The 16,999-nt window shown below is 40.3% G+C and overlaps 1 protein-coding gene and 1 long non-coding RNA gene across 3 annotated transcripts in view; both read right to left on the bottom strand.

The window, feature by feature from the left end:
• LOC122992191 overlaps positions 1-2,254 on the bottom strand; it is a 33,837-nt gene extending 31,583 nt beyond the window's left edge. Inside the window, exons 1-2 of the long non-coding RNA XR_006405996.1 lie at positions 1,293-2,254; positions 1,075-1,162 (exon numbers count right to left, since the gene is read on the bottom strand). This is a non-coding gene — a long non-coding RNA (uncharacterized LOC122992191). The remainder of the gene's footprint in view (positions 1-1,074; positions 1,163-1,292) is intronic.
• A 2,658-nt stretch (positions 2,255-4,912) lies between these two features.
• On the bottom strand, positions 4,913-15,698 carry sp3a (sp3a transcription factor). Of its 2 annotated transcripts, XM_044365874.1 has the most exons (7): positions 15,522-15,698; positions 14,468-14,565; positions 14,040-14,138; positions 10,893-12,147; positions 9,322-9,508; positions 8,994-9,190; positions 4,913-6,983 (listed from the first exon to the last, which is right to left on the bottom strand). In XM_044365874.1, the coding sequence occupies exons 1-7, from the start codon at positions 15,526-15,528 to the stop codon at positions 6,691-6,693; spliced, it is 2,136 nt and encodes a 711-aa protein (XP_044221809.1). In that variant the 5' UTR covers positions 15,529-15,698; the 3' UTR covers positions 4,913-6,690. The 2 variants fall into 2 exon arrangements, with proteins under 2 accessions (XP_044221809.1, XP_044221810.1); XM_044365875.1 differs by lacking the exon at positions 14,040-14,138.
• Between the last annotated feature and the right edge of the window lie 1,301 nt (positions 15,699-16,999).

Raw genomic sequence — 16,999 nt, 5'->3', positions numbered from 1 at the left:
TAAATTAGAGGAAAAAGCCATTCAAATGACTTGGTGATAACCTCATATTCTTCATATTTTGACACTGAGAAAATATGGGTAGAGACACCTTTTACAACTTTTTATATTCATGATTTTTTTTCTTTCTTTTTCAAAAGCACAGCTCTCAATCTGAAAAGTTCAAGTCAGAATCATACCAGGTAACAGGGGACTACTTTGGAAACGTTATGTTTTAGTGCGGACCCCAAAGGCCTGTTAGAGGTTACCTTACCGCTTCAAATCTTAAGGCTAGACTGCCTTCACTGGTGTACGGAGAGATGCATGATAAAAAGTGAAAATGTTCCACCAAAGTGAAATATCGCTGTAAGTGGGAGTGTCTGGGTTGCTGTGGGGGAACGTTAGAGGAAGTGGTAATGATGACAGCTCTAACTCAGTGCAGGTGCAGTAAAGCATGGCAGGTTGGTCAATTGCCCAGAACCCATTACTTCTCCCACGAGACCAACCTTGTAATGTGCTAGGTACCTTCTGTAAAGGATTGACCTATTGTCAACAGTGAAATCTTCCAGATTTTACATGAAGACGCAAGTGTACCTCACAAGGTTATACAGGCAGGTTAAGAGCGTGTTAAATGTCTGAGTGCGCTGTTTGCAAACATTACATATTACACAAGAAAAAAACCTTGAAATACTGGTTCGCTCCATCATTAAACCAGTGGAACATTTTCTTTATACGGAGAACAATTGAGTATTACAGCTACTGGCAACATATTCTCTGTCTGAATGTCATGGTTGGCCTAGTTGGACAGGTTTAGTATTGGCCTGTTGAGCTGTCGGAAACACTTTGCATTTTGTAATCCCAGAGCACAATGCCGGTGAATGTAAAATTCATGATATTGTTTCTCTCTTTGTGAGTGCCTTCACAGGGCCTCTAAACATTTGAAACTGTGCAGGAGATGGGAATAGGATGACCTTGGGTGCCAGATACATCTCTGTTCCTGTGTCATCTTCAGACAGCCACTGTTTGACCACTATCTACCAGATGCATCCTATCCGACACTTGTAACAATAGTGTAAATGGGACGAAAATTGAGCTCACCTTAAAGGCGGACTTCAGTCCTCTTGAAGGCTGAAAGCCATGGATGAGCCCAGTGCCCAGTGGCAGCTTAGAGTCCTTGTTTTGCTCCCTGAGACGTGTGTAATCAGAAAGAAAGTCCAGCACAGATTACAGTCTTCAATCAGTCAGGGAGGAAAATGATATGTACATCATTGTCTCTCCCGCACATCCCAGGCACTGTCAGCCTGCATGCATATTACCTGTGTCAAAGCTGCCAGGGACATGACGAGCGAAACTGAGAGCCATCACAGAGCCGCCACTCAGGGGGGGTGTCGAGTCTTCAAGCGCAGCAGCGAGATTCAGTCTCCATGGGGACTCTACTCTGACCTCCGGGATGTTGTTGACACCATTTAATGTACATTTTCAGATACAAAAAGTCTCCTTTCATATCTGAAATCGTTTTCAATGGGCTGAATAGCACTGAAGGCTAGCTCTTGTCACCAAAAAAAAGAAAACATTGGGCGCGCACACTCGTGGTTTTTCCTCGACTCGAGTCCAAGGAAGTTGAAGCCGTTGTCACATTTGACCTTGAGGCGCACAATAAAGACAGAGTTATTTTGTATAGCGAGGAAAACTATACGACTGCTGTGAGGAATGTCAAAAAATTATCCCTCCTAATCTTCTCATAGATCCCAACATCATCTTATGCAATTGTCTCTTCACTAAAAAAGAGACGCATACTGTGCGTGACTACAATGAACATCATGATGTGGAATATTTGATGGAGGTGTCTCATTGTTGTCAATTCAATTTTCACAGTTGGATGTGGAGAACACATACATACAGTAAATGCAAAGCCGCAGGAGAGAAAATTTTTACAATATCTATAGAAAATACTGATCCGCTCTGAATTCCATCCTCCTAAAATAAGAGTCAAACTATAATTTCCCTGCAGTAAGAGTGTTTAATTTGAAGCCGTGAATGGCACCTCTGCATATAAAAGGATGATGGAAGACGATTTGCAGCCACACCAACACACATACATCATACTTTTCTACCCAGTGTACATCCACAGCCATACCAATTTAAACAACCACCCTCACATAATTGCTGACAGCAAATAATGACCGAAAATACATGAAAAACTAAATCCACAAGCGTGCGACTGCTGGCCATGGCCATCAGGTTTGCATAATAGCCCCCCTGTCCCACACCAGGTATCAGTTCACCTTGAGAAGTCCAGACGCAATGTCAACACCAGCACTTTCTACCTCGACGATTCTGTTTGTCTCCTCCGGTCCTGCTGGGGCTCAGGAGGGAGGTCACCAAATTGTCTCTGGAATAAAAAAAAAAAAAAGGTGCTGACCTTCTGTTAAATTGGCCACATTCAGAAGACGGGGAATATCAGGTTATTGAGTTGATCCATGCTGTGTTTCCTTGCCTGGGGAAAATGATCTGCGCTATTGTCTGCCTTCTGCAGTTGATCAAGGACAAGAATGTGTCAGGAATGTAGAAACACGAGACACTTTTTTTTTTTTTTTTGTAGTTTCAAATGTCCTAAAGGTTTAAGAGAAAAACAACATTAGTTGCTGTTGCTGTAAACAATAATATTAAGCGGGATGGCGAGTGCTTTTCACTTATGAAGAGACTTGTGGTTTATATCAAAGAAGAAATTAAATGAAGGCTTTATGCTCTAAATTCTGCGAGATGCTTCATAGAAAAGACATGAATGCAGCTGCAGAACCCCAACAATTCATTGCACTGTACACTCAAGTTGTTGATTCCTTGAGGAAGGCAAATAATAGTCATTTTGCAAAATTGCAGACCTATCCTCCAACAACTGGGGAAAACAGTTAAAATTGGGCAGGAATAGGGAAGAAGCAGCTCTCTCGCGGAAGTATTTTGTATATTTGGGACAGTATAATGAAATAAGTCATTTCTGCCAACAGTTCACATTACCTCCCAATGGTTAAGAACCATAATCCCAATAGCATTTTGAATTCTATCACACATACAGTTGGAAATGTTATTGCATGATTACAGTGTTCCTCTCCCTCTGCATAGTTATTGTATTTATGCATTTTGCACATGAATTGGAAGAGAAGTTGAGCACTATGTACAATTACACCGCTATTCAAACTCAGCTAGAAGAACCAAAGCTATTTGGTATAATAAAAAGACACAAACAACTTGTAGTGTAAGCACTGTTTGAAACGATACCTGGCTATCAACAAAACACAATACTGAAGCGGCATAATTGAAAAAAGCTTTCCTTTTTACGCTCCAAAATAAGGTGCAAGTTGAATTGTGTTTCTCTCCTCTTTTGCAAAATTTGTTCCACACAACGTTTGCTTCACCAAATAAAAGCCAAAAGACGATTTACTCGCCTTGCAACCGTGTCAGTCTCTGTCTCTGCTGAAGCTTCCTGTCTGATTTTATTAACTGGGCTGAAAACTGTTGAACCTCTGCTTATTTTTCTATAAGCTGACATAAACATGTAAGAACACTAATAGAAGGGCTAGAACAGTTAGTCGACAAAGTTGGCCTAAAACCCAGGCGGTCAGTTTGAAATGACGGAGTGAAATGACACCGTTTCTCAATACATTTCCAGCTCTGGGTGCTGGGTTGTGATTTGCATCGTAATAGCTGAAGGCAGAGGCCATATACAGGCTTTGATGACCAATCTTCAAGCACAGAGTAAAAAAAAAAAATCCAAATAAAAAAGAAACTATTTTGTCAAAAGGCACTCACGTTCTTCAAATCTGCCACACGGAACAACTGGAAAAACCACGAATCTTTACGCAGACTGTCCCAGAGGTGTGTGTATCATAGATTTCATTCCTGCAGGGGAGTAAAGATTATTACAATATTCAGATTACCGAGCAGGGGAAATTAATTGGACTAATTAACATACAAGTAAATGATGATACCGTTAACACATTTCATTAACTCAAACTGTCATTCTATGTTCCTGCTGCACTTGGTATTGCATTACAATGAATTGGATTCATTAAATTATGCAAATGAACGGACGAGTCCCTTTTTAACGTTACCGACCACATTTGCGGACTCGTTTTCAGCAAATTGACTCAGACTCAAAAAGCATGTGCTTTCCACTCTGATTTACCTGATAAAGCTTTTCATAGACCACCGTTTTAATTATGTTCACAGGCACTAGAACCAGGTAGGCTATAATACGTTCCCAAGTCTCTCATGCCGCTGTCTTTAGCCTTATCTTAAAGAAAAAACAGCAACAGCACCTAATTTGTAATATGTCCTCTTTAGTGTAAGAGGTAAAAATAAGTGATACAGCATGTGTGTGCTGAAGTGGGCTGGCAATATCAAGCCAATATATATTTTTTGACAAGAGAAAGTAAGATAAAACTTTCAAGTGAAAAGCAAGACAGAGATATCAAATATACACAAATCCAGGAGCAGTTACATCTCACACTCCTGTAGGGTTTGTTCAAAGTCATGAGACAGCAGCAGAATATGTTCCTGACATTTCTGTGTGACATTAACTTGTGGTTAATTGAGGGTCCGCACCTCCTGTTGGCCTCAGTGACTTCTGTCTTCATCTTAGCAGCGCTACACGAGGAAGGTCAAGAGGTCAAACATACCTCTTGTCTTGCTCCCTTGGCTGCAGTGACATCTACTGGACTACAAACCCAGAGTGTGCGCCGCGGGGGGAGAGTGAACCTCCTGGCTGGCTGACAAGTCTTCAAAAAGATACAAAAGGTTTCAAGCACAAGGAAAAATTCAAACTTGTCTTACGTTTAGTCATTTTAGTGGAAAATATCAAGCTGTCCTGAGAAAGAAGACATTGTACGACTGTGATACATTAAAATAATTTTAAAATAAAGCAAAAAATGAAAGGAAATTCAAGTGTAACAGAAAGGTTTATATTGATGATATATTGACATATTTATACAGAAGATTTTTGAATGAGAATAAACCTTCAGTGTTTTTAAGTACATAATACGAAGAGGCTGTGTGAGTGTGTCAACAGCATCCGGCTATCTGACTCAAAGGGTAAAGTATAATCTCTTGAAGGGGACCGTGTGTCCATGTGAGGAAAAATGATCTTATCACATACTTTCATTATTTGTCACAATGAAGGAAAAAAAAAAAAATCAAATATGCCACCAGTAAATTCACTGTTCAGTGTGTACGTGTATTCAGTTTAACAATTCAACAGTTGGTGGAAAGGGGGTCGGAAATAATATTTAAAAAAAACACATAATTAACATATAAAGGAAATACAACATACAGTTAATGAAAAATAAATCAACACAAAGACAGAAACATTGTACATTTACTGACATGGGTATAGAGGACAGTTTTCTTGGGGAGTATACAAAACATTTTTTTTCATACAAAAAGGATTAACAAGAAGATGAAAGTGATGAGAACAGTGCTGTTAAAAGAGTACCGCTGTCAAGAATACGCTGACACTTTTCAAACGCCTGATAGGACTGATGGAAAAAGATACTGCTGAAGAATTCTGCAAAGCTGCTTCCATAAGAAGAACGGGGGTTGTCCTCATCAAAGGGAAAAAAAAAAAAAAAAAAAGACTGACATGATCAGATTTGATAAGCATAGGTAACATGGTGACAGCTTAATTCATCTCAGCTTTTGGTCCATCACATAACATTTCTTCACAACACCCCAACATGGCCAGAGAGGCTACAGGGGTGATTTACTCTACTTCTATCACACAGTCACAACTCACCCTGAGTTTGTAGTCAAATTTGGCAATTACCTCCAAAAATGGCTTTTTGTCTTCATATTACAATGGTTTTTTTTGTGTTGTCCTCCAAAAAGGTTTTTACAAAAACACATTTGATTTACATATAATGAAGCCATTTGAAACATTGTGGACTTTTAATATCACAAATGCATTTTCTATGTAAAGCCCAATATAAATAGCTGTTCAGTCAAAATATCTAATAAGCAAATAATGTGTATCATATCAACAGTATTATGTTCAAGAGGAATTACAATACAAAATTCTGATTGTTTTTCATTTTCACCTGCAAAATAGAGTAGGTGTGAGCAAATAAAGAAAATGGAGGAATGAAGGCTTGCTCATTTGCAAGCGCACTGACTGCAAAGAGGACACTGAAAAAAAATGCATAATGTAAAGAAACAAACCAAACACATAACATGAATAAATTTGCATGGACGTAAGCAATAACATGACTTCAGCTGGATAAAATTAGCTCGGTTGTGAGATTTAGTCTTTGCTCAAAAGGAATATGGAACAAACCTTGCTTACCAAGGACATCATCAGAATATACCATCAACAAAAGGCGAGGAGAAAATTGTTCAACTTATCAATAATTTTCTGTGAAAAACACGTCATTAACAAACAAACAAACAAAGGAGATTCAAAACAAAATGGCACCCTACATTTCCAACTACACAATATTGTACAAAATAAGGCATTTCCTTGTGTGTTTACTGCAATGTCTTCTTCCACCTTTATCTTCCACACTGCTAGTTTCCCCTCAGTAAAAACTGAGTGTGGACAAGGACTGACTATTTCTGTGTTAAAATATATATATATTTATAATTTTAGTTTTTCTTCAAAACTTAATAAAAATGTAGGTAGGAGTATATGAGAGAGGTTGCTGAAGTTCATAAGTGGAGTGTAAATCACTCCATGACTTCGCTGGCCGCTACCGTGGTGACGAGCTGGAGAGGGATCTCTGCGTTGGCCAGGATGTCCTGGGCGTTGCTGGAGCCCTGCTGGATGTTGGTGAGGATGAGGGTGGTCCCGCCTGCCGTGGTGATGATACTGTCTGAGGACCCCGCGGATTCCATCGAGGCCACCACAGCGCTGCCAGAGTTCACGCCTTTTTTGTTCTGATGAGTTTTAATGTGCTTCGCCAGGTGGTCGCTCCGCATGAAGCGCTTGGAACATTCTGGGCAGACAAACTTCTTCTCTCCTGCAAAAGAGAAAATATAGTTTGAACGATAAAGAGTTTGATACTGAATACATTTGGAAAGGGGCAGACACAACATCTATCTGGGAATACGTATGTTTCACAGGTCAGGAGATAAGTTTAGCACACATAGTTGTATTTTTTAATAATATTAAGAAATTCTAATAAAATTAAAGGGGACCTATGTCTTTATTCTGGGACTCCACTAGAGTAGCTTTGCATGATTCACTGTTCAAAAAACTTTTTGATCTTAAACTGGCCCTTTATGCAGCCCCTCAGTTCAGCCTCTGTCTCTAACAGGCAGTCTTAGTTCCAGCCCACTCTGTTCTGATTGGCCAGCTTTCCAGAAGCCTGCCAAGGGGCAGCCATATCAGAACTGTGTTAAGTTACCGCTGATGCAAACCAAACATTTCCTGCTTTACTGTCACATATTAAAAGCTTTTAAATGGTGCTAAAAACCGGTTGGCACAACAACATATGGTGATATTTGTTCAGTGGATCAGTTAGAAATAATACAAGGAGGAATAGTACAAGCAGAAACAGCCACAGTGATGATGATGTCTGATGAAGAGCTGCAGACGACCAGCACACCTCCAACAAATAAACAACTTTTGACTTAATTTTACTTTACCCTGCTGCGTAATGGAAAAACACACACAGTGTGCCAGCTCAACTCCAGTCATGGCTCGGCGTGACAACCCCCCCAAAACAATGGCTAAATGTCATAATGTTAGCGGAGTGGAGCAATGAACTTGCACACTGTGTGTGGAGCAGATGACCATATAAAGAAATCTGTCATGAGTTGACGTCGGCTCGAGCTGAAGGTAGAAAAAAACTTTGGAAACTGAGCGTTCAGAGCGGTCTGAAGTCTGTGCCTTTTGCTCACAGCAATTACTTCTACATACGTTTACCTCATTATTTGACACTTTGGCCACATTTAATATGAACATCCGACACTGTAACATTATATATGACTGAAAATAAGGAAACGCATAATAAGTTCCCTTTACAGAAAAATAAAAATGAAAACGCAGGACTGTCACTGAAGTCCAAATTCTTAATATGTCTTTATTTTATGCTGTAGAGTCAACGCTTAAGCACTGAATTAGTTGCTGAATGCTACTCCAACCTGTCACTGACAAACATGACAAATAAATTGATGATAAATTGATACTATAGGACTGATTACAATCATCACTTATTATCAGTTGCAAGAAACCTAGAATTATTGAATATCCACTTGCAAAGTTAACTGTGAGCACTAACTGTTCATATCTGAGCTTGCAGCTGACAGCGTAATGAAATGCTACTTTAGCCCATACTGTCAGAGGCCTCACTCTCAGCCAATGATGTGGCCTGGCTTTAGAAATTGAACAGTACAGTACAGCCAAATAATGTCCCTTTCAAAAGTCTGCCTAAGCATTATCTGTCAGATACTGTCAGATACTGTATATCACTGTGTTGTGCTGGTATATTTGACTGGATTTTTTCATACGCTGCAGCTTCCTGCATTTACAGGAACATACATGTATATTTTCTTTAGCTGTGTACATGACTGTGCACATGACTAAAGATAATGCTAATGTGTTTTAGAGTATTCAATAACATTCAAAGCAGATTAGAGGAACCAACAGCCTGTGTTCAGATTCAATGGAGAATAAAAACAGGTGACAGCTAAACTCTTGATAAGTACAGCATGTCACTGACATCTTTTTTTTTGTTACATAATCTGATGTTATCAGAGCCTGAAAATTAGACAGCAGAACAAATTCTGTAAACCCCTTAAAACCTCTTTGAACTGGAAAATTACCACCAAGTATGTGAAATCTGGATATGTTTTTCTCAACAGTCTTCAATACTAACCTGACATTTTACATGTAAATCCGGAGGGGGACAAACGCTGTTATTTCTTACATGACTCACACTGTGCACGGCACAAATTAACACATTTTACTGATTTTCCTGATGTTTTCCTGATGTGCCATCGGCATGGGAGCAAAAAAAAAAGGGCACCTGTGTGTGTTCTCCTGTGTCTCTGCAGCTCGTCACTGCGTGTGAACCTCTTCCCACAGAACATCCAGCTGCAAACAAAAGGTCGCTCCCCTGAATGCCAGCGCAGGTGTGCTCGCAGGTGTGACGTCTTTCCATATACTTTCCCACAGCCCGCGATGTGGCAGATGTGCTGCTTCTTCTTCCCCATGCTGGATCCCCTGAGCAACACAGTCATGGACAGTTAGTATCCGGTTTATTTCCCATGCAGTGGTGAGGACCTACATCTATGCACATACAGTTATCAGAGTGAGAGCTTGCAGAGAGAAAAGCACCAGTCACGCTAACTCACCTCCCTCCTGACTCTTTACAGTTGGGGCAAGTGCACGCCACTCTGCGCAGCCTCTTGCCCTCCTGGCCCAACTGATCCTCCTCATCCACCAGCCTGACGTGAAGGTGGGACAGATCGCTTGTGTTCAGGGTGGAGTCACTGCTTAACTGCCAGTCTCCGGCGTCTGGCTCTTCCTTTATCCGAATGTCTGAGCAGCAAGGGCAGAGAAATTAATGTGCACGTTAATATCAACACAAGCTCTGGTAATAATGTGCCACATAGTCAGCAGAAAACCCACAGTGAGAACTGGTTTATTTTTGTGACTGGCAGCTAAGGCTGCCCCATAAATGTCAATGATTCAAAGCATCTGTTTAGAAACCCCAGACTTTTTAGCTGCGTCATTGTACACAAAGCAACACAGGATAACATGACAGGCTGTGAAGTTTTACAAACTGAGTACGAAACCATAAAACTAACTGTAATGGATACAAGGAAGGTGATGGAAACAGAGGGCGGTGCGACTCGTTTCTGTTTGCTGCTTCAACGCGCTCAGCTGGTGCTGAATGTTAGTCTAGTAACTAAACTACTGAAAAAGACACTGGTACAACCTCTACTGACGTCCAGTGCGATTGACTCTTTGACAGACAGCACTGTTAGCAGACAAGCAAAACCCTGAAAGTTTCTAATTGGGGCACAGGCCTACTGGCAGCACGGCAACAAATTTCACAAGTAAAACTACATATAATAGAATACAGGTAAAATCCTTACTTCATCGACAGAAAATTATTCAGTGACAAGTCCAATAGTTAATTAAAAAGGTATCCTATAGACTTTTTGGCCCAGGTAAAGAGCAGAAAATGGATGGATGGATTTTTTTCAATCAAAAACTTCAGTGTTTTGAGACCTTTAATCGGATCAATCATCTACACATAGTGGCTGTAAGGATATTCACAATGTGTTTTGTTGAGAACACTAAATGCAAACAAAACTATGTTGACAATGAAAACGCTAATTATTAATAACAGCTTGGTTGATTTTCTACATGTCATATAATAGAGAATTTAAAAAAAACATTTTGATTACTGGACAGAAAAAATGATCAATTATGATGACATTAAGCTCTGGTCATTTTTGATCTACATTGGTCCTTTGTTGGTTTTATAGACTAAACTATAGACCTTTTCCACAGCAGACTTTTTGACCAGTCATTGCAGGAAAAACACAGGTGTCCATAACAACATTAATGATGGCTCTGTTCTATTGAAGTGTCCCAGTAAGTCATGACAGGGTGACAAGAGAGCAAACATGCACAATAGCAGGACTGAAACTGAAGTAGCTAAATGGAATTCAGCCTTAATCTTATTAATTAAACCTGTGGTTTTCTTACTGTGACATGTCACAATGTCTTCTGTGAAAAAGGTCAGTGCACGTGATATTAAAAAGACAAATACATGTGATTGACAAGAGCCCTGACATTGTTCACTACATTGAATTGTGTGCTTTGAGCTCCACAATCACCTGTGTGGGTTTTATCATGAGTGTGCAGGGTTGGTTTCCTGTGTATATTCTCATAATACAAAGAACTACTGTACCTCCAGGGGTGTCTGTATCTCCTTCCTGTTGCGCCACTGAGTTGACTGTCACTGTTTGCAGGTTGGGGATGTGCCCTGTGCTGATGCTGACTGGATTGGAACCCAGAGACAGAGTCTGGACTGGAGCCAGGGTTATCTGCTGGGGTGGTGTGGTGGGCAGCTGAAGGTTCTGCAGGTTCTGCACTCCTTGTACCTGGAAGGTCTGCCACTGTATCTGGCCTGACGGCGTGACCGTTTGGGCTTGGATGATGAAGGTTCCCGGGTTGATCAGCTGCACATTTTGCAGGCCCTGCCCGTCTGTCGCCACTGACTGAACCACCTGACCGTTGCTGGTGTGAACAGGAACCTGCTGCAGCTGGATGATGGGCTGAGCTGAGGACACCTGGACATTCTGCTCTTGATTCTGTTGGATGAAGCCCTCCTGGAGACCAGAACTCGAGTTGACTTGCTCTGTAGCCATTGATGACAATGAAGTGTCTTGCGTCAGCAAACCAGATCCATTTGCTGGATCATGTAGCTGAGAGGAAGACGTTGGCACAAATATCTCAGGATTTGCATTTGAGTCATTTACTGGTAGTGTCTGTGACAGGTGATCATCTGTCTTCGTCAGACTCTCTGAGCCATCCGTAGGATGACTTGCCATGATTAACTGCCCATCAGCAGTGACCCCTGTTGCTATAGTCTGAGCACCAGACAGGCCGAGGGAGTCCAAGTCCACACTATTAATAGGAACAAAAGTAATGTTCCCGGGCAAACCCACAGGCACATTAGTAACAACCTGACCCTGGTTGTTGAAGGCGGAGCTGCCAATAGACACCCCTTGGATCTGCTGGACATTACCAGTCTGTGATATGAGGTTCTGGTTGTTATTAAGGATGTTTGCAGTTGATGTCACACTGAGACTCTGGCTACCATCAGGCAAGATCTGAATGTGCCCCGTGGCATCCTGAGTCAGAGTCGCTGCTTCCATGCCGGATGTGGAGAAGCTCAGCTGTCCATCTGCTGTCTGAATCTGAGGAATTACTTGGTACTGAATGTTAGGCACTGAATTGGCAGAAGAGGCGTCTGTTCCTGACGACACAAAAATTGGCTGACTCTGTAAGTTCTGGAGAGGAACAACATACTGTCCGTTTGATGTTAATATCCCTTGACTTTGGATTTGTATCATTCCAGATTCATCCTTTGCTGATGTTGTGGGGGTTAACACCTCCCATTTATCAGTCTCAGTAAGCTGCGTAGATGTTGCACCTGTTGTCTGAGAAAGAAAACGACTGACATTAACAAATGCAAAGATTACGCACTTATTCTTAATGAATTAGATTAAGCAATGCGAAGCACTTAGAAGAATAGTTATCCTTTTTAAAATTTACAGTCAAACAATTTTCAACAATTTTAGAGTTAGTATAAGCCCAATAGTTAAAGAAAAATTCTGCTAGTGATTCATACAATCTGTGTCAGAAATGTGTGAAGGCAAAATGAGTAAAATTTGGCTGTGTTCATACTGGTAGTTTGATTCTTTTGGTCCAAACAAAGGAGGAAAAATCCATTGTTGCCTTTTAGTGTTTTAGTTCTAGTCTGCTTAGGGGTCAACAAGAGTTGTAACCCTGAAGTCACACCTACAGTGCATCGTCACAAACCCATGAGGGAACTTTTATTATTGATGGCAACTCATGTTACACCTAATTGCGTTCAAGGTTTTATTTATTTTCTTGAATCACCGGGACCAGCTTTTCAGGCTTCCTTTGTGCGTCTGTTTGATCCACACCAGATTTGCATAATGGTGATCTCAATATCCAGAGCAAATGCACAAATACACCAGTGTTTGTTCTGACTGCTTCAAACAGGTGCTGTGTGAAGCCTCACAGTTTCCCTGTGCACATTAACTGTTAATTTAAAAGAAATGCAAACTTGACTCTCCTGCAAATGCTTTTTAGCAAAAGCCCTTAAGTGGCATCCCTTGCTTCATGTCTTTTTTTCAGATTTTCTGTATTCCCAGCACTTTTGGTCTAATTTGATTTTGAGAAATATTTAGCAATACTATACGTTCAGTTTGAATACAACACAACTGAACATCTTTCTCTTAAACAAAAACAAAGTTTGCCAGCAGAATATATGAAGCTGAAGATCATAATCGTAATCTTACTGCTTTCATCTAAGTTCAGTGTTTTCTGGATTCATGTATAAATCAATTTACATCTTTATAAAATCATTCATAGAGATCCGGAGAAAATCATGTCGACTAAAATTTTAAATCCTGATTCAGTTGGCTGTTTTGACACTAACACATACGACTGATGATAAACAGTCTCATCAGTAAGAACAAATGCAAAATCAAATCTAATAACAGAAACAGTGACACTACAGCTCAACCTACATAAACTTATCATGAGTTGTTAAAGAGCTGATGAACTTGTGATTCATGGCTGATGTTGCTGTCTTTCAAAGCACATTATAGATTCAGCATGAAGCGTTAGAATGAGTTGTCGACTGCATGAAACAAATGAAAGATGTCAGGCCTGGTCACACTGCACTCCCTGTGATAACCGTTCTTTGGATTCAATCTGTCATATATAGAAGAGGTATGGTTGTTTAACCCGAGTACATGCAATACATAAAGGACCTGACACATGAGCATAAGGCTATGGGTGCCCTCATTAATTAAGGTTTTCCCTCTTACACTACACTAAAATTTACTGAATTAAATAATACTGTAGCTTGAAAGGGAAAAAATGTTAATGTCACACTCCAGGTAGAAGTACTACTAGGACAAAGGGTATTTTCTGTGGTTCCTGATTCTGTTGTTTTATCACAAGTGATAAACACTGAGCATTATATGTTAAACACATTCATAGTAATACAGTCAACTTGAAAAAGTTGGCACAGTCTGCTGCAGTTGGTTAATGGTTATTTTAAATCAATATATGAAATGTAACTTAGATGGAATTTCAGTCGTTAAACTGGCAAAAACATCCCTGTTGCCACAATGAAACATCCCTGTTTTTGATCCCAAGAAGCAGTGGCTATAATGCAATTAAAGCAAATGCAAGCAAAGCTACACTCCCACCACCAATTTACTGCAACCCAGCTATGATTGGAGGCTTCACTTCAACTGCAGCTCTGTCGACTCTAGCAGAGGTGCTGACTTACCACATCAGCGGCAGCAGCACCTCTGTCCACCTCTGACGACGGTGACCCAACCTTAGTGCAGGTGGTTGCTAGCAGGTCGAGGGGTGACGGCTGTGTGTCCTACCCACAATGGGCATGTTTAAAAGGAAGAAAGCGTGTGGCCATTAGTCTGGGCCACAGAGAAAGTGTGATTCATTCACTAAAGATTGGAGGTGAAAGGACTCTCTTGTTTTTGTGTTGAGCCCCTCAGGCAACACTTGAGATAACATCCAGGTGATGTCCAGGTGAGGCTTGGAGTTTGAAGTCTGTCACTTCAGCCCATCGATGTACAGCCTGAGGGGAAGTGGTGCCTGAGGGGTTCAAATCAGGGTACAATACCCCTCCTCCTCCAAGTGTGAACTTTCACTAAGCACCTCTCAGTTGCTGTAAACTGACAAATAAAATCTTACCTGACAGCCCCGGCCTTCTTCATGCTGCAAAAACCCGCTTTGACTGCTGTCCACGTCCAAGGCAGCCATATCTCCTGGTTTCATTGGCTGTTCTGGGGCTGAACAGTAAAAAGCACAAAGGAGTTAATGTTAAGTAAATAAACCTGATGCCCACGTACAGGACTAAAGCTGGCTGTTACATCTCAGCAGTGGTGGAAGATGTACTCAGATCCTTTACTTAAGTAAAAGTACCAATACAACAATGTAAAAATACCCTATTACAAGTAAAAGTCCTGCATGAAAAGTCCTACTTAACTAAAGTAAATAAGAATTAGCAGCAAAATGTAGTTAAAGTATTAAAGTAAAAGTACTAATGCAAAATGGCCCCGTTTGAAGTATCATATTGATTATATATGCATACAGTATATATTATTCGAGTACTAAAACTGATGATGATGATAGTGATAATGTGTACATATAATCAATATTTTAATGTCAAGGTGGAGCTCATTTTAACACCTTATACAGCTGATCAATAACAACGTATATATAACAAACTGATCATATGCTTTTATAGATAAAATCTTCATCTGAAAAGTAACTACAGCTGTCAAATAAATGTAGTGGAGTAGAAAGTACAATATTGAAATATAGTGGCGTGAAAGTATAATGTAGCACCATATGGAAATACTCAGGTAAAACACAAGTACCTCAAAGTGCAGTAACTGTTACTTGAGTAAATATACGTTACTTTCTACCACTGCATCTTATAATGTTGGGTAATGGACCAGCCAACAATACAGTCACAAGCACCGCTAATAACTGTGCTTACAACCATAAATAAACAGCACTGTATCATTAATTAGTCTAAGGAAGGCGAAATACTGATGTGTCCTAAACAAGCTAATCTAGTAAGCTAAGCGCAGCGTTAGCCGCTACTGCTAACTTAGCCGGCGATGATTAGCACTATCACCATACAGCAGCGTTGATAGCCTGCTAGCGAGCTAATTTAGCCAAGAGGATAGATAGCTGGTTAGCTTTCCGTGGGTGAAGAATAAGATCGATATTTACATACCAGTCATTGCGTGACTCGTCGTCAAACGGAGAGTCCTGGTAGTCACAAGCCACCGGACATGATCATCGAGTTATATTGATTGTATACGCGTAGAAAAAGGTTGATAACTGTCAAGATTTTGTTTCTGTTTTGATTGACGGGCGGTGGGTAACACAAAGGGTGGGGCCTGCAGGGGTGACTGGGTGTGTGTTTGCGTCACACGCAGGAAGTCCCGCCTTCCTTCTCACAGTTGATTGGGTTTCCGTTTTGCACGCCGTGTGACTGATTGGTCAGGTGACATATCAATCATCCTTTTGTCGGACTCCTTTCCTGTTTATTATTCATGTTCCAGTTTTACGGTGTTGACTGTAGTGAAAGCTGCCTGTTTTTTAATCGGTGAATTAAACCTGTTCAGTCCAAACACATTATTTTATTCATCTTCTGCATTTAACCCTCTTAATAATTAAGCTTAAGTGTGTTGTGACCTGCGTCACTTCTGAGTCTCTATCATCAGAATCATCTTTATTGGCCAAGTGTGTTTACACATTCAAGGCGTTTGACTTGGCTTAGTGGCTCTTAATGTACTTACGCATAAGAACAGCACAACAATCTGCAGAAATAAACACAAGGAATGTCTACATACAGATGAGACCGTTTCTGTGGACTGTAAACAGGATACAAATAGTGCAAAGAAGTGAAGAGTGCACCTAGTGCTGAGATAAATATTAAATGGTTAAAAAAAAGACGCTACTTTATATACTAATCATGTCCTGCCAGCTGTTTTAAAACAACATTTACCTGGAAATACCAGTCTGACTGTACCACAAGTCAACCCTCCTCTATGGTGGAACGTCATTAGTAAACCTGGAACCTGAGCCAGTTTTGTTATGCATTGCTACCATTTACACATATTGCAATTTATATTCATCAGCAAATAAATATACTTACAGTAAGAAAGAATTTCAATATTGATCAGAAGTTTACAATGACACTGAAAAAGGAAATAAAGTGAACTTGATTAGATTAGTGCAACCCTAATTCAAGTTTACAACATATATTCTGTTTATGGCACTGATACATAAAACCACGATGAATAAAATGAATGTGTATTTTGCTATGATGCTGGCAGGTTTTCTCCCATGTGTCTTTGCAAACTGCTAGTGGAATTTTCTTACTTGAAATTCATCAGCGATTGTGTTTTAAGATGTATTTTGTGTTGATTATTTTTTTAAAAAAACACACAATCAAGACAAAATCTGAGTTTGTATGTGATTTGATTTCACCCCCCATACCCCTTGTGCACATTACAACATTGTGAAAGTGCATTGAAATGAGAGCCTGCATGCTATTGTACCTGCTCTGTGCCTGTGATGCTATCAGGACCCCACTTCTGAGTATTATTTGTGGTGTGTCAGTTCCTCACAGTGCGCGACCGCAGTGAGGCTATTTCTCTCAACCTTCAATTCAAACTTGGCCCATTACAGCCAGACTACAAAAGC

The sequence above is a fragment of the Thunnus albacares genome, chromosome 11 (genome assembly GCF_914725855.1).
Source record: "Thunnus albacares chromosome 11, fThuAlb1.1, whole genome shotgun sequence".
Taxonomy (NCBI): domain Eukaryota; kingdom Metazoa; phylum Chordata; class Actinopteri; order Scombriformes; family Scombridae; genus Thunnus; species Thunnus albacares.
This window is presented reverse-complemented; position numbering and strand designations above follow the sequence as displayed.

Coding starts and splice junctions, on each gene's coding strand:
- sp3a (XM_044365874.1), bottom strand. Junction 14,139..14,467: donor AAGAAGGCCGGGGCTGTCAG/GTAAGATTTTAT, acceptor CATTGTGGGTAG/GACACACAGCCGTCACCCCT. Junction 12,148..14,039: donor GTGCTGCTGCCGCTGATGTG/GTAAGTCAGCAC, acceptor TTTCTTTCTCAG/ACAACAGGTGCAACATCTAC.